The following is a 21,389-nucleotide window of genomic DNA, read 5'->3' on the forward strand; positions in this document are numbered from 1 at the left end:
TTTAAACTAATACATTTTTAGTACAATAATCGTGGGGATTAGAGATCGAACTTTTGATCACATATAATTGTCCATGTTTACCAATAATATTTGCTTTCAAATTTCAATTATTTTGTAAGTGTTAGCAATCTTGTATTATCATGTTGGCTATTAAGCCTGCAAATTTTTCAAAATGTATTACTAACAATATAGTTTAAATAAAAAATAGAGAAACTATGACAAATCTAAAATTGATTTAAGATATGATTTTTTTTTTTAAAAAAAAAAATTAATGATTGACATCTATTACTACAAATGGATCAACTTGGCACAATCAAGTTACCAAAAAATTAAAAAAAAAAAAATCTTTGCTTACCAAATGCATTTTGAATGCATAAAACTATTTATAGGAAATGCAAAATGCAACAATAGATATATTATTTTTTAAGTATCATGATGGAATTTGAAAAGAGTAATGAATGATACTTATTATAATTTAAATATTTGTAACCATTATCTTGAATTTTTGGAAAATAGACTTCTAAACTCCATCCTCAAAAATTGAAAATTAATCACAAATCAAATGATCATAAAAGTTTAATCTTTCGCTTGGTAGATGAAGTATGGTTATTTTCTTTTTTCAAAAGGTAATACTAGTAGCTTTAAATATCCACATACCCACATCTTACTATATTTTAATCACCTATGCAAGTAGATTATTTTTAACTTTAAAATCAACTAATTAATTAGTGAAGGGTCACAGTGGATATTAATTTTAAATTCCCACATGCCCACATCTCACTATCTTAATCACACGTGGTACTTTTTTTATTTACATTTAAGTAAACAATACTAATTAATTAGTGAAGGGTTACAATGGATATTGATTTTAAATGTTCACATACCCACATAATCATAAATGCTCACATGCTCATATCTTACTATCTTAATCACTTCTGCACCTAGTATTTTTTCTTTACATTTAAATAAACAATACTAATTAGTGAAGTGTTACAATGAAGATTAAATAAATAATACTCATTGAAGAAGGAACATAATGGAAATTACAAAATTATCATTTAGACAAGGAATCTACATAAAAGACCTTAAAAGTAGATCATATTATGTTAATGTCTTAGAACATTTCATTTCTATTTACAATATATATATACATATATTATTCTCTCTCCCATGCATATATTCTCTCCTCCAATGTTCAAGGTCATTTCTTCCTTCTCCTTCTCTTTTCTCCTTTTTCCTCCCTCACTCTCTTTTCTCCTTCCGGCAGTGTGAGTTACAGATGGGAAACGGATGGTGTGGGGCGATCCAACGACGGGACGAGCACGGGACGACAAGAATGACGATGACAAATCAAAGCGGACACGACAATGACGAACTTGGAGCAAATGAACGACGATGGCGAACTTGGAGCAAATGAACGGCAACGATAGACTTGGAGTAAATGAACGGAGACGGCAGACTCGAAGCAGACGAACGACAGACCCGATTCAACTTTTAGTTTTTTTTCCTATTTTTATATATACTGTGATGTATATGTATTTTTTTTTAGCTTACTAGGAAATTTGATATATACTGTGGTATATGTATTCATTTATCTGATATAAATGAGAGTGTATTTTTTGAACTTCATGTATTATGATATATATACTGTAGTGCAAATGAAATTTATGAATATTTATATACTGTGGTATATTTTATATATTGGTTTATATTGTGATTTATGTCAAACATTGAGTCAATCTTTAATTTATAAACTGTAGTATATTTCACTTATTAGTTAGAATATTCTTAAATACATAACAAAATGTTCTAAGGTATATTTAAATAACCATGAATCTATCAAAATGTTTTAAGGTATATTTAAAATAACCATTAATCCGTCAAAAAAGCCAATAAGTTGATACGTGAAAACCAACGTAAATAGAAAAAAAAATTTCATTGAATGCATTTTTTTTAAATTAAAAAATGAAAAAAAATTACAATAAATGTATTTTCTTTATCTAATTGATAAATGAGAAAAGTTATATTAAATGCATTTTCTCTCTTTATCATTAAAGTAGCTTCGAAAATCGGAAAAAATATATAAAAATCGGATATAAATAAATGAAAAAGTGTATAATTGTCCAAAATTAACCCTAAAAGTCATCTTTAGAAAAAAAAATTCAAATTTTAAGACATTTATGAAATATAGGGTTTTCTTTAAGCCTTCTATGTAGAAATCTCGAAAAAGATTGTAACTTAAGATCAAAACTTAGGACCTCTCATGTTAAAATTCCTTAAGGATTAGTCTGTTTTCAAATATAGAAAGTAACTTATTTACAAAACAAAATGTCACTGTTGATAAATACTGATAGATGTCTATCAATGTTTATCATTGTCTATTACTGATAAATAATGACATTTTTCTATATTGAAAACATTTCCAATAATTTTGTCATTTAAAATAATTATATTTTTTTCTCCGCTGAAGAACTAATTAAGACTAGTTTTTTCTTACAATATTTTTTTTTAATAAACTGAAATCGATTCTTTTCAACCAAAGGAAAAGCTTAAAAAATATGAATAAGTTCAAATTATTTGGAAGTGATTCTCAAATGGTTAAAATAACTTTTTACATTTTTTAAAATTACTCTGAAAATCCTTTTAATCATGCAAAATCAATTTTGATAAGATAATATGTATATGTTTAAAAGTGTATGTTACAAAATTGGCAATTAAAGACTACAAAAAACGTAAAAAGTATCAACACACAGATATACATGGTTCACTAACGGTGTGTTAGCTATATCCACGGGGTAGAGGGTGAACATTATTATTAAAGATAATGTTTTCTGAAACAACAAAAAATAGCGCATCTGAGGGTTAGAGAGTTTATATAGCGCACTACTCTAAACCCTTAGGTCATAATCGTAAATCATTACAAATAAGTAAATATGCTAAATATAAATTCCTCCCGTACTTGGTTGTTTGAAGCGCCAATAAACAAATTCAAGACATTCCAACAAATCTCTACCTTGACTTGAATTCTCTCCCAGATAACAGATGTACCAAATGCAACATAAATCAACATTGCCAGACGTTCCCAGACTTCTCCCTCATGCCTAAATCCCACAAAGGGGACCACTAACAATTCAAAACATTCAGCAAGTCCAAACAATGTTGGAACTTGCCTTGTGGAACCGATTTGGTGAACATATCAGTAGTACCATTTTTCTTTACTTTAACTTTCTGCTCTTAAGAAGTGATATCTTACATCGATGTGCTTAGTTCTCTCATGATGAACTTGATCTTTGGTTAGGCATATTGCACTCAAACGATCACAATATACAATAGCTTGGTCATGATGCAAACCAAGATCTCCCCCAACTATCTTCCTTCTTTAGCAATATCTATCAAGACCATGTACTCTGTTTCAGTAGTAGACAAAGTAACTGTAGGCTGTAAGGTTGCCTTCCAACTAACAACAGGACCATCTAGAGTGAACACATAGCTAGTCATAGATCTCCTATTGTCAACATCTCCAGCATAGTCAGAATCAGAATAATCGGTCATCGAACACTTTGTGTCATTCCCATAAACGAGACCAACATCAGACGTACCTTTAAGGTAACAAAAATCCTCTTAACAACTTGCCAATGCTCCTTCATAGGTTGACCCATGAACCTGCTGACAACACTAACAACATGGGCAAGATCAAGCCTAGTACAGACCACAGCATACATCAAACTTCCCACTGCACTAGCATAAGGAACTCGAGACATGTACTCCTTCTCAACTTCAGATTGTGGTGAAAACACAGATGGCAAACGAGCATTTGCAACACTGGGAGTATCTATAGGCTTAGCTGATGACATACCAAACCTGGACAATATTTTCTAAATATAGCCTTTCTGTGACAAGAAGAGCCAAGAAGAGCCAAGAAGAGCTTATTCTTATCTCTGTCCCTATAAATCTCCATACCCAAAATTTTCTCAGCAACACCCAAATCCTTCATATCAAACTCAACACTGAGAAGATTCTTCAATTTCAGAATGTCAGACTTGGACTTTGCAGCGATGAGCATATCATCTACATATAAAAGTAGATAAAGCATCGAACCATCATTAGCTTTGTTGTGATATACACAACAATCATACGGACTCCATGTAAGAAAGCTATCTTCACATCTAGTTGCTCAAGTTCTAAATTCTGATGTGCTACTATAGCTAGTAACACTCTGATAGAAGTGTAGTAATGTATTGATCTTCTCCACCTTGGTGTTGTAGTAATTCATTCACCCTACATTAGAGAGCATGTAGGCGTTCGACCACTGAGGATTTTTACTGACGGGGTGTGGCTCTGATACCAATTTGTTAGGGATGACGGAACACCATATATCTTTACAATGGTATGATATTGTCCACTTTGGGTATAAACCCTCATGACTTTGCTTTTGAAACCACCCGAAAAAACTTCATACCATTGGAGATAGTTGTCCTCTCTTATAAATCCATGATCATCCCCTTATTTAGATGCGGGACTTTGATTGTATTCCCATTCAACAGTATAATTAAAGATTTTGATTTTACGTGTTTTAGAGTGATTTTGAAAATCCCAAATATGCACTAAATTCTAAATAATTGAACCTAACCTGTAATATTAGTGTCAAAATCACAGATTAAGGAGTTTCTTAAACACCCCTATTGAGTCAAAATGAAATGAGCAGCCAAAAAACATGAAGAGAATAAAGAAAGAAAGACAAAGGTTGGAGTTGGGGATGGAGAAGAAACATCAACAGCTAATTTCTAGTTTTTCTCCTAATGGCATTTCTTTTTAGCTTTTAACTCTCTTCTCTTTTCCTGATGTCTTGTCCAGTCCATTTCTGCATCCTTCCTGAAGTTTCCTCCACCTGCATTAATCATTCAACAATTCCCCCATTAAAATTGCTTTCACCTTCCTTCCTTCCTTCCCTACAACAACAAAAGCACATTTGCTTTCACTTACTTCTTTATTCCAGTTGGTTTTGTATAGAACAATCAGCAACATAACTGTCTGCATCGCAATCCCGGCTATCATTCCGCCCCAAAGCCCCTACACGCAACCAATCGAATGAGTGAGTTCAAGCTTCGAGGAACCCAATCTCATATAACATAAGGGTTGTTGCAAATACAACAATCAGGTTCAAAGTATTAGTAATTATAGCACAATGCAAAAGAATTTGCAAATATCGCAAAATTTAGATCCAGTCCTCAAATTCTATCCGTGATAGACCATATCACTAATAGAAGTCTATCATCGATGGATTTTGTTATATTTGTAATTCTTTAAAAATGTTGATATATACTTAATTATTAGTCTTAAAAGTGCTAACCATTGTAATTACCATATAAAAATAGAACACAATACCATACGAAAAAGTAGTTTTCAAATTTTCATTTAGCCAAGAGTGATTTCAAAATTTGGCGTTTTCTGACATACCTTCACTCCAAAGTTTGCTACATAACCTAAGACAATCCCAAGAGGGAGACCAAAAATGTAATAGCAGCCTAAGTTTATATAAGCCACCAATGCCTGCCATCCAGCTCCAATGGCCACCCCTGAACAAGAAAACCACATAGAATTGTAAACGGTCATTCAAAATCATTTCTTCACCGACATATATTGTTAGATGATATAGTATTAAATTTAGCTTTATTCATTAGCTTAAGCTTTTAGGACAATCGACAATTTAAGACAGATATATATATTGACAGAGAGGGGGTGGGGGATTTTTAAGTTCACCTGATATGACTGGTTGGACACTGTTAAGAACCATGGTTACGCCAAGAAGATAGGCTAATTTGGAAACATATTTCTGCACAGTCTCACTGCTTGTGAAGATGACAGCAAAATGATCCTTGGCAAAGAATATCAGGACCATAAAAAGGAGGCCGAGAAGAAGAGATTCCACGATCGTCACGTACACGGAGTACTTCACAGCTCGAGGCCGTGCCTTTCCGAGTTCATTGGAGACTCTTACACTGGAAACAGACAACAGAAAACACATATGTGCAGTATAAGAAATGAAACTAAAAGATTAAAAAATGAACTAACAATTCATGTTTGTACTTGCTCATTGTTACACTGTGCCTAAAATGAATCCTCTCTGAGATTTTGATAGATGATTACTATGAAAGATTAGAGCTTTCTATATGGAGAAATACTTTGGCCAAACAACATTTCATTTCAGACTAAAATCATGTACGAGTTTTCATCGATTTCGAGATGTACAGAAGAAAATCTAAAAGATCAAAAGATGTAAGATTTCATTACCTCATGGCGACATTGATTCCAATGAAAATGATATTTTCCCATCCATCCAAGTTCATGCTGAAACAAAAACCAAAAACAGCAAAGAAACAAGCCAAAGAAACTTCAAATCCATGAAAAAGCAAGAACAAAAGAACAAAAATCCATTGATAAAGAACACCCAAGGACATACCAAATGGAAAGTGAATCAACAGAAATGACAGCATTTGGAAGATGACCAGCAAGAATAATGATACTACTCATATACCAAATCTCCAAGCAAAACATAATAGCAGATGAAAATGAGAGCTTAACAAATCCCCACAAATCTTTGAAAGCCAACCAAGAGAATCCTTGCCAAGCATCTCTACACCAAACCATCACATAAATGACTTGAGCAATGGAAATTCCCCAACCAGAGATGTTCAAGGCCAAACCAGCCCCAGTGGTTCCCCAACCAAACTGAAAAATGAAGAGCCACAGCATAAAAACATGAGCCAGAAGGGCCCCAAAGCCAATCCAAGCCAATGTCCAAACTTTGCTTTGTGCCTGCAGAAACTTTTGGGTAGGAAAAGACAACACAAAGGAGTACATCTGTGGGAGTATGACCATAGAGAAATTCCCAGCCAGTTCTGCGACATCATCTTGTTGCCCCAAAAGCTTCAAAATGGGAGTGGCAAAGACATAAATTGGTGTGATTATAAGGGCACATATGAGCATTATGATCCATGATCTTTGCATATACACTCCCAGCATGTGGATTTGTCCTGCCCCAAATGCTTGGCCACAAAGTGTTTCTGTTGCACTTCCCATTCCAAACTGTCAACAATTTTTAGAGACACTCACATTAGAATCTGGCTTTTCAAAGCAAGGAAAGAGATGTATTATTGATTATTCTATGTTTATTCCATTTATGAATCTTTTGGGTTTGTGGAGTTTAGGAACTTGACTTAATACACAATCTCAAATGGGAGAAATGGAAAAGGTGGGGTTATCATTCCAAACTAAAAAGAAGTTGATCTGCTAAAAGCAAACACAGAGATAAAAAAAAAGGGCAGACACCTTAGTTTAGAAGCCAAAAGTAATCAAAGCCTCCTTTTTTCCTTTATACCACAGTAACAAAAACCCATAAGAATCATCAGTTTGCCCTCTAAAATTGCCAAAATCTAATAACATTGTCAAATCACCCATGAAACCAAAAGTTTAAGCTCAGAAGTTAAATCAATACTTTTAACACATCCCTGCTTATTGACTTGAAAATTTGTAGAATACCCAACATTTATAGATCAATATTAATTGAAGAGGAAGAGTCCAGACATAAGACCAACCCCATAAAATTAAGTTTTACTATAAAGTATTATATACTCTATTAGCTTAAGTTTATATACCTTGGGTTGATCAGTGATTTTATAGTGGTACCAAAAGACGAGATAAGTTGAAAATGGAGAAGATGGTCAAACGTCAGAAATAATGGTGTCAAAAGAAGAAGAAGAAGAAGAAGATCTAAGTTCTTTGTCTGAAACAAACAGACCTTCAGCTTACAACTCAAAGATTCAATAAACAATCAAAACCCTATTCAGAAACTGGAAAGATAAGCAGAAAATGAAGTTCCAATCAATCACTATTAAACTTTAAAAAGAACTTCACCAGCAGAAATCAAACACACACACACAAAAAAAAAAAAAAAAAAAAACAGAGAGAGAGAAGAAGGCAGACCATGAAACCAAAAGCAAAAGTGGCAATAACAGAGATGGCAATGGAAATTCCAGAAAGCTCAAGCTCCCCAAGTTGACCCGCAAAAATATTAGTAACAGAGTGGGTTCCATACTGACAAACTATCTGAAATATAACCGGACCAGCGATGGTCCAAGCCTTCACTGATTCAATCCACACGATGTGCTTGAACTGCTGAAATGTCTTCGCCGGAGCATAGTCTCCTTCGTTGCTGTTTCCTTCGCCGAGAAGCGGCGCCTCCATTTCCGGCGAAACAGAGGACAGATAAAGTTTTTGCCCTTTCCGTGTAAAGGGGCAACGACCAAGCTTTTAAACAGTACAGATTTATTGTACGCACGTTATTCGGCAATCGCACGTTGCCCACTGTCAGATTGATTGGCAATAGAAGTCGAGAATCTTCGTATTATTTTTTGGTTAATGCGTTGAACAGAAAATGATTTATTAAAATGGAAAGTTTTGATTTTTGTCTCGGATGCTCGGAGTACTCTCCAACTAAAAGTCGTAAAGAATTATAGTTAGCTCAACCACGTGCTTCGCGACTGCTTTCATGGAGTCAACTCACTCACTAAAATGATTTTCGAGATTCAAATTCCAATCTCAAACGTTCATTTTTTTTTAACGGAAATATCGATATTTTCATCGATTTATGTACACGTTCATGAGTTGGGTAGAAACGTGAGGCGTGAAAAAAAAATTTCATAACAAAATGTTATTAATATCATTAATAAACATGTTAATTTGTTAAAAAAAGGTAAAATATTTACTTATTAATTTATTCTATTTATATATATATTTTTTAAAAAATATCTATTGATATTGATATTTAATGGATATCTTCTTTTCTGAAACTTGAGATCGTTGACACCGATTATTTAAATCTTAAGTAGTACAAGTAAATTGAAAATTCAAATGATTGATCTTTTTTGTTAGAGGATATATATATAAAGTAGTTGATACTCTAGGTTCAAATTTTTGTTTATGGGTGCTAAAAGTTAAGCCATTATTAGAGGATATATCATATATGGGTGCTAACCATATATGATAAAAATGAATTCCAAAGAAGTTGATGATGTTAATCAAGAAAGAATCTACCCTAGAATTCTCATGATTACATGAACGAGTGCATTTTCTTTTCCAAGGACTTTTATAGTTGAAACCTTTCTTATATCTATTAAATTAAATTTGTTGAAATGTTTTGAATTTGTTATATAGTGTTTTGAACAATCAAATACGAAAGATCAAGTACGCAAATCTTACTATTGGGTGTTCAAGGTAACACTTCTAAAATCTAAGTTATTTATTATTTATATCTTTAAATTATTTACAATTTTGACTTTACAGTTTAGGAGAGTACATTGTATAATCTCTAATCCTTGAGACATCTTCATTTCTTATTTTAAATATTTTTCTCTCTAATAAAATTGTTCTTCTTGTGTCTCCTGGAGCACGCTGTAATATTTCGTGGACTGTTGATTCTTCGATTGTGGATTCTTAACAAATCCAACACTTTTTTTCTGGAATATTATATAATCCATCAACTTCTTCTGGATTGACGGGTGATTAAGAGTTGAAAATGGTGAAAGATGATCAATAATCATAAATAATGGGTGTCAATTAAAAAGAATAAGAAGATCTTGTTCTTTGTTGAACAGAGCAGAATGAGAAGAATCTAAGCTGTTTATCTAAAACAAACAGACCTTCATCTTTCAAAAAATTTCCATCCCAAAAAACAGAAACTCAAAGATGCAGAAAACGAAACCCAATTCAGAAAATGGAAAGATGAGGAGAAAATGAAGATCCAATCAATCACCATTAAACTTTAGAAAGAACAACAACAGAAATCAAACACAGAAGAAGAAGAAGAAGAAAAACAGAGAAAGAGAGAATACAAACCATGAAACCAAAAGCGAAAGTGGCAATAACAGAGATGGCAATGGAAATTCCAGAGAGCTCAATTTCCCCAAGTTGACCCACAAAAATATTCGTAACAGAGTTTGTTCCATACTGACAAACGATCTGAAATATCAGCGGACCGGAAATTGCCCAAGTCTTCACCGTTTCACTCCACACGATCTGCGTCAACTGCCGCAATGTCTTCGCCGGAGCATAGTCTTCGCCGTCGCCAAGAAGCGGCGCCGCCTCCATCTCCGGTGAAAAAAAGGACAGATAAAATTTTTGCCCTTTCCGAGTAAAGTGGCAACAACCAAAATTTTAAACAGTACAGATTTATTGTACTCACGTTATTCGGCGATCGGCATTGCCACCGATTGATTTGGAATATGACTCGAGATTCTTCCGAATATATATCATTCTTTTGGGTTAAACAGAAAATGATTATTAGAGTGGAAAGTTTTTGATTTTTGGCTGAGCAGAGGGCACTGTCGGAATAAAAGTGGCAAATAATTGCAATTAGCTCAACCACGTGCTTCACGACGGAACCAACTATTTTACCAAAATATTTTTGGTTGGAGGTTAAACTCTCCTTCTAAAAAATTTCAATTTTTTTAGGATAACATGATATTAATTTTTTTAAAAAAATTCATAAAACATAACAAAAACCAAATATCACTTATATAAATATAAAATAGAAAAATCAACAAACAACAAATCTAGTCAAAAGAACTAATAATATAGCACTTTTAAAAACTAATTAAATGTATGACAAATTGTAGCCGATTAGGTTTAAAATTTTTTATATATTATAAATTTGCCATTTCTTCCTTATGGTGTAGAGGGAGTGAGAGCAATTTTAAGGTTGATAATATGTTTTTTTTTTTTTTTTTTTTTTAACAAAGATATTGTAATTAAAGTGCGGATTGAAGGGAATCGAACCTCAAACCTCAAGGTCGATAGTATGAGTACTATTCCAATTGAGCTACGCTCTCGTTGGCAATAATATGTTACTTGGATACAAGAATATTGATAAATTATTGTTGCTACCAGTGATAGAAGCTATTATTGATAGAAAGACATCAATGATAGATGCTATCACTAATAACAAAGGTTTGAGGAAGGATGTGAAAAAAGTTATCAATCATAGAAGCTCTCAATAATGTTAGCTCTCAAAAAGAGCTAATAATCTATCCTTAATTCTGCTATTATTGAGTGGTTCTTATGCATAACTCGTCTATTTTGTAGGTAAGTCGATCCCGAGGAATAAAGAATTCATTCGGGTGTAAAACGAGCAAAAAAGGAGTAAAAATGGGAGTTGGATGCATCAAGCTTAAAGAAGTTAGAAAAATTATAAGTCTGCCATCAAAAGTAGTGTTGCAACCCTCCTTTGACCCTCACGTGACGTTGAAAAGCAGTAGGTACCTCTTTTGGGACAGGCACACACCGTTGCAATACCCCTGCAACTCTCCAACACGACGTTATAAGATAAAAGTATCAGATACAGAACAACATTGCAATGCTGGCTAGGGCATCGCAATGCTACAACTTCTATCAGACATGGGCAACAATGCAACGTTGCACCAATGCTGCATCTCTGCATCAACACTTGAGGTCTGCTTCGACAAGGGCATCGCAACGCTCTTGGCAGTATTGCAACATTACGATCCTGATATAAAAAGAAATTTTCTTTTCTAGCTGAAAGGGGGGACGATTTTGAGCTGCAATTGGGAAAGAATTGGAGAGTTTTGCATCTATTTTTTAGAATTCTTTCTTTCTTCCTTCAATTCCTTTCATTGTTACTCTCTATTTATAAAACTTTAGTTGTTGGTCGAAGATGATGCAAGGCTAGGCATCCCTCTATCTTGGGAATGGTAATTTAGTTCAAATTTTAGAAGATGCTAAATTGTTTATGTTGAACTCTATGAACTCTTGGGTGTGGTTTGAATTTATCTTGAATGAAATTTGATAAAGTTGAACTGACAAATCAAATTTATTAAATTCTTGTATGCAAAATTTGCACGATATCTTTGCATAAGTATAGAATAGGTTGCGAGAATTAGGAATCTTTGTGTTAGCTAAGACTTTTTCTGAACTTACACTTGTGTGCCCTAATTTAATTTTACTCAATTAATCATGCTATAAATATAAGCTTTCCAATTCATAGGGTGTCAAAATAAAGTAACCCAATTCTTAATGCAAATTAGTTTTAAACATGAATCTCGCTTAGAAGAAAGTGTTTGAGACTAGTTTAGGATCAATTGGATTAAGACTCTTAATTGATTAATTGGGCTATTAGGTTTTACTAATAGGTTGTGGAGTTCACAAGTTTGCATTGCTTTTTATATCCGATGAAAGAATTTAAATCTAATGAACTATTCTCAAGAGCTTTTTTATTAATAAATTCAACCCAATTTTGCACTCTGTTTTTGTCTCAATGTTTACATACTTTGCATGTTGTCTTTTAAATTATTTCTTTCACGACAAACCCCTTGTTGCATGGAATTCTTCAATTGGCCTTGCTAGTTCGTAGTTTCCTTGTGGACTCGACCCGGTAATTACTGCTTGTACTACCCATTTTAGTATAGTTTTTAGACTTGGTGAACACATGTTATTTGTTTAGTTAGAAAATTGTAAACGACAATGATTTAAAATCTCGGCTAACAAATTGGCACCGTTGCCGGGGAAACTTGGCAACTAGCTTTTGCTATTCTTGAATTCTGAATAAAAATCTATAAAAAAGAGTGTATGTGATTGATCTTCCTTTGGTGTATGACTCGCTCCTTTGGGAGTCTAGAGCTTAACTTTTTTGCAGACATCACTTGAGAGGAAAGGCAAATCCGAAGGGAGTGAATGAGAGAAAGACCGCAGAAGAGGATCATCAAGCTTTTGACAATCAAATAGAAGAAGAGGAAGAAGCTACTATGGTGAAGTATGAGAGAAAACTCTTAGGGAGTTAGCTGAGCTGGACATGGCTCAATAACCCCTATGCATCATTTTTCCAAAGACCACTGTGCCTTTCGAGCTTAAGCCTGACTTGCTCAATCTGTTACCTATCTTCAAGGAAATTCTAGAGAGAACCTCACAAACACATAAAGGATTTTCACATGGTGTCGACGGTATGCGACCCCATGGGGTCATAGAAGAATAACTGAACCTTAGGGCCTCTCTTTTTTCATTAAAGGATGGTGCTAAAGATTGGTTGTATTAGTTACCCCCTGGGTCTATTACGAATTGGAATGATTTGAAAAAGAGATTTCTTGGAATTTTTTTTTCTGGCCTTTACATCCAATTCCATTAGAAAAGAAATTTATGGTATAAAACATAATTTTGGGGAAAATTTTTTGAATACTGGGAGAGATATAAACGTTTGTGTTAGTACCTCATCATCAGATTTCTAATCAGTTACTAATCCAGTATTTTTACAGTGGTTTGCTCTCTAGTGACAGAAGTGTCATAGATTCAGCGGCAAGAGGAGCTCTTGCCGACAAGACTCTTATGAAGGCCCAACAGTTGATTTCGCACATGGCTAAAAATGACCAAAATTTTAGGACCAAAGCTACTGAATTTGATCCATTTACATCACATGAGAGAAGTGAATTGAGGTCTCTAAAGGAAATTAGACATGAGGATTTCCATGAGCAGCGGAATAATCGTTCCAAATTTCATTAGTATTTGAACATACACAATTACAATTAAGAAACGGAAACTAACTGGTAATGCACAACATGAAATTACAACATGCTTTACAATAAGATCAAGGGAAAGAATATCATACATTTGAAGACTGATTTCAAATTCCCTCTATCACGAATGCTCGTTCAAACTCCAAGACTGCCAACATACGAACGCTCGACCACAGCGATCGCCACATAGTACGATCAACAGCGACCACCACACGTGCGAACACAATGAACGGCCTCCAAAAACCTCGAGTTCAGTCGAGTTGAGCATGACACCACCACAATGGCTACCTTGGTATTCTCGGTATGAGAATTCAGAAGTGGGATCTGTGTGGACTTGGTTTGAGGAAGAGACCAGAGGAATAATAATCGTGTAAACGATTGAGCAAGTGGGAGATGACAACAGTCTATCATATAGACGAATGCCCAATCGTTTAACAAAAGCTCCGCGGTCGTATAGCAAAAGCTTCGCGATCGTTTAGCTATTGTTCGGCTGAGTGAACTATCGTATAGTGTCACTCCACGATCGTTTAGTCTCTCTTTAGCTATCGTTTAGTGAATCCTATTCAATTGATAGCAATTCCGTGAGTCTATCCGAGAATGGAAACTCTCACTACACAACCCCCTCTAAATTTAGGAAAACATTTTTCCTTTTATCTCATGGTTACTATGAAACCAACAATAACCTCTCACTCAATTGGTTATTAGAGAAAAAGATATAATTATCCAATAATTAATATTATTATAAATATATATGATAACCAACTTACCATATTATATTTATAACTTATAGTTTTAATATTTCATCTCATGAAACATATAAACCATAGTTCTTTTTCTATTTCCTGACACTTAATGTAAATCCCATTTACATTAATCCTCCACTTGATGTATCTCATACATCATACCGATCATATCATATATAATTGAATTTTCTCTTGTCAATTTGAACAGTTCAAATCAACACTAAGAACTGAATCTCAACTTGAATCCATTGAGCTACCAAGGAGACCTTATGGACTTGTAGCTTGAAGCTCCAACGGTACATGAAAAAATGACTAAACTCTTTAGTCACGGGATCCACCATCCATTAAATGCCAGGAACTCCACTAAAGACTGACAGCTGCACTCTTCTTACTACAGATATATTATATGTCCATATCAACCAATCAACAGTGTGATAACCCTTCACAGATCGCTCGTAAGTACAACTGGGTCAATAACCGTTATGCCCCTGTAGTTACATCTAACTCCTTAAGTACCACTGATCCCTCTAATGAACATAAGTCATAGTCCTACTATGACTGAGTCCTCTCTTCCGAAGAGACGCTGTAGCCACTATGTTCAAGACCTGGAATCAGCCCTTAAGGGAGCAATCTATCTACTTACCCTTACTTTGGGGAAAGAGTGAATTCCATCTTGTGTAACTGAGTTCCCAACTCCCAAATTAGACAAATCCCCAAAAAGGTAGGCATGTTGACTTGACAATCTGGCCACTCTCATCCATACTAATCAAAGGACTGCCCTCAAATGCAGGAGTTTCCAAAACACTCAGGATTGAGGTCATGTCACCTATGGTCGTTTAGGTGAGATGTAAGTCTCAAATATCAACGACGTTATATATAGAGACTAGTCATCTCGTGGTTCGGTCTTATACAAACTCTTTGTATAGGACACCCCTGCTCGCATGTCTCCACATGAATGGTTAGGATTTACCATCTGTAGTAGTTCACAACACTTGTAAACCTCTACAAAGTGGGCCGTATCCGTTGTGTCACCAAGATCAGGTATCCTTCCTTAATCCTTATACTACATACCTTTTTAGGTTATCATTTAAGGCATGATCCAGTTGTATATCTCATATACATGCTTAAGTTTACATACAATAACCATCGAGCTTTGTTTATTGGATATGAGTAAATGTCAAATAAAATAAATCTTATTTTATTCATAATAATGTGTATATATTACAAACTACGAGACTTTGGAAGAATTAGGACATCAATCCTAATAGTCTCAACTATCTAACCTTACTGCTTTTGTTACACAGATGGCGCAAGGAGGAGTTGCCCAAGTTAAGACCTATGGAGCTTGCGGTTTGGTAGGACACTCATCGGAAGGGTGCCTTCAAGCTCAAGTCAATGCCACTGGAGGTTATCAGATATAATATGACCCTCATGCCTCTAGTTACAATCCTGGATGGCGAGAACACCCTAATTTAAAATGGGGAGAGCAAGGGCAAGGACACCACAATTCAAGACCTCACAACCAACCTTCATCATTAGAGGAATCGTTAAATCTTTAGTTGACCATTCTTTGAAATTTCAACAGGATATCCACCAGTTGCAAAAGGACTGTATCCAACTGTCATAAGAAACCAAGTCTTTGCAACAAGAGATAAGGACGAGGTTTGCAAATTTGGGTACTTAAGTTTCCCAACTAGCAACAATGGTGAGCCATTTTGAGGGCAAGGCTTCGGGAAAGGCACCTATTCAACCGAACCATGCAAATGTGAGCGCCATCACATTAAAGAGTGGGAAGGAGCTTCCTTCTCCCACCACCTCCTCAGATGCCTCGACACTACCTGTTTCTCCCCTTATTGAGTCTCAGGAAGAAATAAGACCAAAAGAGAAAAGTGAAGCAAAATCAGAGGCACCACCACTGACCCCTAAGGTAAGTACATCTTCTTTGCCTTCATTTAAACCTTATGTACCTAAAGCTCCCTACTCTAGTAGGTTGGCAAAACCAAAGCAGGAGAGTAAGGATGAAGAGCTCTTACAGATGTTTCAGAAGGTTCCAATCAATATCCCTATTCTAAATGCAATCCAATAGATATTAAGGTATGCTAAATTTCTTAAGGAGCTTTACACAAAGAAGAAGATAGGTAAAGATATAGAATGAGTGATGTTAAGTAAAAATGTCTTAGTCTTTCTTAAAAGAAATATGCTTGAGAAATGTCGTGACCCAGGTATGTTTACTTTACCCTGCGTTATTGGCAATAGAGTGATTCAATATGCTATCCTTGATTTAGGAGCCTCCATTAGCGTTATGCCTTACCATGTATACGAGGATCTTAAATTAAATGATTTGCAAAAAACTGCCCTGTGTATTTAGTTGGCCAATAAGTCTTATATTCAGCCTCTAGGAGTAATTGAAGATGTTTTTCTTCTAGTAAAAGACTTAGTTTTTTCTCTCGACTTCTATATTCTAAAAATGGACGAGATTAGTACATCTGCTTCTTCTACCATTTTATTAGGGAGACTCTTCATGAAAACTGCTAAAACGAAAATTGATGTAGATAAATGATGTCTCTCTATAGAAATCGATGGGGAAGTAGTCTCGTTTAACCTGTATGATGCCATGAAGTTCCTGAAAGAATATTTGTTTTTGTGCATGATTGAGATTCATGATTTTATGGATAAAATTTCTTTGTCTGATGAGGATGGTTTTGATGAGTTGATGGCCTCATGTATTGATTTGAATTCACGTTTTTCACATGATTTATCTCTTTCTTCTATTGATATTTGCAAAAATGAAAATTCTTCTTCTAACAATGGTCTTTGTAATTCGCAAATACAAGGGATTGAGCTTAAGGCTCCCTCTAATCATCTGAAGTATGTATACCTAGGCGAGGGGAATACCTTTCTTGTAATAATCTCAAAGGAACTGACACCAACCTAAGAAAGCTCTCTAGTTGAGACGTTGAGAACATATAAAAAAGCTATTGGGTGGACCCTTGATGACATCAAGGGTATAAGTCCTTCTCTTCGTATGCATAGGATCACTTCGGAGGATGGAGCCAAGGCCACGATACAACCTCAAAGAAGGCTCAATCCCACAATGAAGAAGGTAGTTCTTAAGAAAATCATCAAGGTTAATGAAGCCGACATCATTTACTCAGTTCCTGACAGTAAATGGATAAGTCCTATTCATGTTATGCCTAAGAAGACTAGCATGAAAATAGTTGAAAATGACAAGGGAGAGATGGCGTCGATGCAAGATTAGAACGATTGGAGGATGCGCATTAATTTTCGAAAACTCAATGAGGTAACAAATAAGGATCATTTTTTCAATCCCTTTTCTTGATCAAATAGTCAAATAGCTAGCCAGGAAACCATTCTTTTGCTTTCTAGATAGATTTTCAGATGTCTAACAAATCCCAATTACTCAAAAGGATCAAGAAAAGATGACCTTCATTTGCATTTACGGGACCTACACCTCTAAGATGCACTTGGGCTTTGTAATGCCCCAGGTATGTAACAAAGGTGCATGATGAGTATCTTTTCAGGTTTTATTGAAAAGTGTATAGAGGTCTTTATTGATGATTTTACCGTTTACGGAGATTCTTTTGAGGATTATTTGCATATCCTTAGTCTAATCAAGAAACGTTGCATCGAAACAAATCTGGTTCTTAATTATGAAAAGTGTCATTTTATGGCTTCTCATGGTATTATGTTAGGTCATCTTATTCCATCTAAGGGCATTGAAGTTGATAAAGCTAAGATAAATGTGATTATTAAACTTCTCTACCCTACATGCATTAGGGAAGTTCGTTTTTTTCTTGGAAGTGCAGGTTTTTACAGGCGTTTTATCAAGGACTTTTCGAAGATTGCTCTCCCTCTATCCACATTGCTACAGAAGGATGTCCAATTTGAGTTTGACGAGGAATGCCAGAAATCTTTTGACACTTTGAAGAAGAGACTAACTACCACCCTAATTCTACATCCTCCATGATGGGACATTCTGTTCAAAATCATGTGCGATGCTAGCAACCTAGCAGTTGGAGTAGTTTTAGGGTAGCGGGTTGATAAAAGGAGCCATGTCATTTGTTTTGCATCAAGGACTCTCAATCCGATTCAAGTCAACTACACCACGACTGAAAAGGAGTTTTTTACTATTGTCTTTGCATTGGATAAATTTTGTTCTTACATTCTTGGTTTTGTGTTACTATCCATACTGATCACCTGCTCTTAGGTACCTTATGACCAAAAAGGAGTCCAAACCTCGACTTGTTCTATGGATTCTTCTCCTTCAAGAATTTAAATTGGCAATCAAGGATAGAAAGGGAGTAGAGAATTCATTAGCAGATCATCTGAGTAGGATAGTGCAAGAAGAAGACCCAATATCGATGAGAGAGGATTTCCTTGATGAGCACTTATTCTAGGTAACCACTTCGATACCATGGTATGCAGACATGGTAAACTTCCTAGTCATTGGTAAGTTCCCTTATGACATGCCTTCTTCTAGGAGAGTTAAACTATGTAGTGACTCTAAATAATTTGTTTGGGACCCTCCTTACCTTTGGAAGATTTACTCTGACCAAATAGTAAGGAGTTGTGTCCCAGATGAAGAATTGAAGTCAATGTTATTCTTTTGTCATGAATTAGCATGTGGTGGGCATTTTAGTTCTAAAAGAATTGCTAGGAAGATTTTTGGACAGTGTTTTATTTTGGAACTCTCTGTTTACTGACTGTTATGTATATTGTAAATCTTGTGAGAAATGTCAGAGGTCGGGCGCTTTCTAGGAAGAACGAAATGCCTTTAAATTCAATTCTTGTCTGTGAGGTTTTTGATGTTTGGGGAGTGGATTTCATGGGACCTTTTCCCTTTTCTTTTGGATATATGTACATCTTGTTAGTTGTTGATTATGTTTCAAAGTTGGTTGAGGCTATCCCCACTCGAACTAACAATGTTGCTGTTGTTTCAGGATTTTTTAGGGCTAACATATTTTTTAGGTTTGACATTCCACGTGTTATTATCAGTGATCAAGGTTCCTACTTTTGTAACCGGACCATTGAAGAACTTCTGAGGAAATATGGAGTTCATCATCGTGTGGCCACTCCATACCATCCTTAAGAACGACCAAGCCGATGTTGGGGTTGATGCCCTAAAATCTCGTGTCCTGTAGTTTGTAAACAGTACATACGAACACCTGTGATTGTTAATATATGATATTTACTTCACATCTTGTTGTTTTGCTCGGTTATTTGTTTTATTTTCTTTACCACAAACCAATAAACATAAAATCCCTGGTTATCTATATGTGACTCAAGCATGTATATGGTGACATACAAGTAGATCATGTCTTGAGTGATAACCAAAATGGTCTGTAGTATATGGATATAGGAGGGAAACCTTATCCTGGTAATGCTATGGACACGGACCACTTTGTGGAATGGTCACAAGTGTTGTGACTTGCCACAGATGATCTGATCTTGATCATTCGTGTTGGGGACATGCGAGTGGGGGCGTCCTATACAAAGAGTTTGTATAAGACCTGACCACGAAGTGTTAATGTCTTGTTATATAACACCGTTCATGACAGAGACTTCACTTCACTAGGATGACCATAGGTAACATGACCTCAATCTTGACTGAGTTGGGAACTCTTGCCATTGAGGCCGGTCCTTTGATTTGTATGGGTGCGAGTGGCCAAGTCACCGATTAAACCTACCATTTTGGGGACACGTCTGATTTGGGAGCTGGGAACTCAACATCACAAGAAGGAATTCACTCCTTAGGGGTATAGATGGCTCCCTTACGGGCTGATTCCGAGGCTTGAATAATGTGGCACCACACACCTTCTCCTGACCCGAGAGGTGTTCACACATAGTTGGACTATATTGTATTGTTCATTAGAGGAATCAGTGGTACTTAAGGAGTGGATGTAACTACAGGGGCAGGTAAATTGGCCCAGCTGTACTTACGAGCATCTGTGAAGGGTCATCGTACTCATGATTGGTTATATCCAATGGACACAGAAATATATCTGTGGTAAGAAAAGTTTAGCTGTTGGTCTTTAGTGGAATCACTGACAGTTAACGGATGGTGAATCTCGTGGCTAAAGAGTTTAGTCAGCTATTCACGTACCGTTGGAGCTTCGAGCCACAGATCCATTAGGTCACCTGGATAGCTTGGATAAAGTCGAGAACCAGTGTTTGGGTTAATTTGAAATGTTCAAATTGACAAGAGGAAGTACAATTATGTATGATATAATTGGAATGACTAATTATATATGATATAATTGGCTAAATGTATGAGATACATTATTTTGGAGGAAATTAGATATAAATATGATTTATATCAAATATAGAAAAAATACTATAGTAGATATATGATATCAAACTATAGGATATAAATATAATATGATTATATTTATTAAATAAATTAATGATTAATTAATTTTTAATTAACTAATTTTCACGTTTTGTAAATGGGAACATGGGCACCGAAGATTATGGTAACCAACGGGATACAAGTTGAAAATCGTTTTCAATTTGTGTGAGAATTCAGTTGTGCAAAAAAAAAAAAAAAAAAAAGAAAAAAAAAAAGAAACCCCGCACCTAAAAAGAAATTGTGAAAGACTAATCGTCGAGAGCCTATACGATAGCTTCTCAGTCGTCTAAATGATCGTCTATCTCACGCATTCCTTAAACGATCGTACATCAGTTTCCTAAAGGATTGTCTAGTTTTTCCAAAACGATCGTGTAGTTTTACTATACGATAAACGTCCCCGCTATACGATAGCGAAGTTCTTCTCTTGCGCGCTTATCATCTACACGATTTCGTCTCCTCCATCTTCTATCAAACTCACCAGAGCCCACTCTCTGGGTTTTTGATGCCGAGGATACCTGGGTCTCCCTATTGGTGGTGTTGTTCCCAACTTCTTGATCGTGTATGTCCGGATCGTGCAGTATCAGACGAGAGACTCGCCGAAGTGCTGGTAAATCGGTGGAGTTCTTCTGCTGCCATGGGTTCATACATTCAAAGATCGTCTTCCTTTGGTAATGAACCCTTTCTCTATGCTTTATTATA

The 21,389-nt window shown here is 35.4% G+C and overlaps 2 protein-coding genes and 1 pseudogene across 3 annotated transcripts; 1 reads left to right on the plus strand and 2 right to left on the minus strand.

Moving 5' to 3' along the window:
• Nucleotides 1-3,366: 3,366 nt before the first annotated feature.
• Nucleotides 3,367-3,854, minus strand: LOC120084051 (secreted RxLR effector protein 161 pseudogene; annotated as a pseudogene).
• Nucleotides 3,855-4,582: 728 nt separating this feature from the next.
• Nucleotides 4,583-10,285, minus strand: LOC120082505 (protein DETOXIFICATION 35-like). Of its 2 annotated transcripts, none has more exons than XM_039037703.2 (7): nt 9,895-10,285; nt 6,461-7,086; nt 6,292-6,348; nt 5,761-5,999; nt 5,458-5,576; nt 4,984-5,070; nt 4,583-4,888 (listed from the first exon to the last, which is right to left on the minus strand). In XM_039037703.2, the coding sequence occupies exons 1-7, from the start codon at nt 10,144-10,146 to the stop codon at nt 4,820-4,822; spliced, it is 1,449 nt and encodes a 482-aa protein (XP_038893631.1). In that variant the 5' UTR covers nt 10,147-10,285; the 3' UTR covers nt 4,583-4,819. The 2 variants fall into 2 exon arrangements, with proteins under 2 accessions (XP_038893631.1, XP_038893630.1); XM_039037702.2 differs by lacking the exon at nt 9,895-10,285 and adding an exon at nt 7,984-8,484.
• Nucleotides 10,286-19,049: 8,764 nt separating this feature from the next.
• LOC150034601 (uncharacterized) lies at nt 19,050-19,430 on the plus strand. Its single transcript, XM_090316791.1, has one exon. It carries the CDS (start codon nt 19,050-19,052, stop codon nt 19,428-19,430), a length of 381 nt encoding a protein of 126 aa, XP_090172917.1.
• The last annotated feature ends 1,959 nt before the right edge of the window (nt 19,431-21,389 follow it).

Source organism: Benincasa hispida, chromosome 8 (genome assembly GCF_027475165.1).
Source record: "Benincasa hispida cultivar pf3 chromosome 8, pf3_genome.v1.1, whole genome shotgun sequence".
In the NCBI taxonomy this organism is placed as follows: Eukaryota; Viridiplantae; Streptophyta; class Magnoliopsida; order Cucurbitales; family Cucurbitaceae; genus Benincasa; species Benincasa hispida.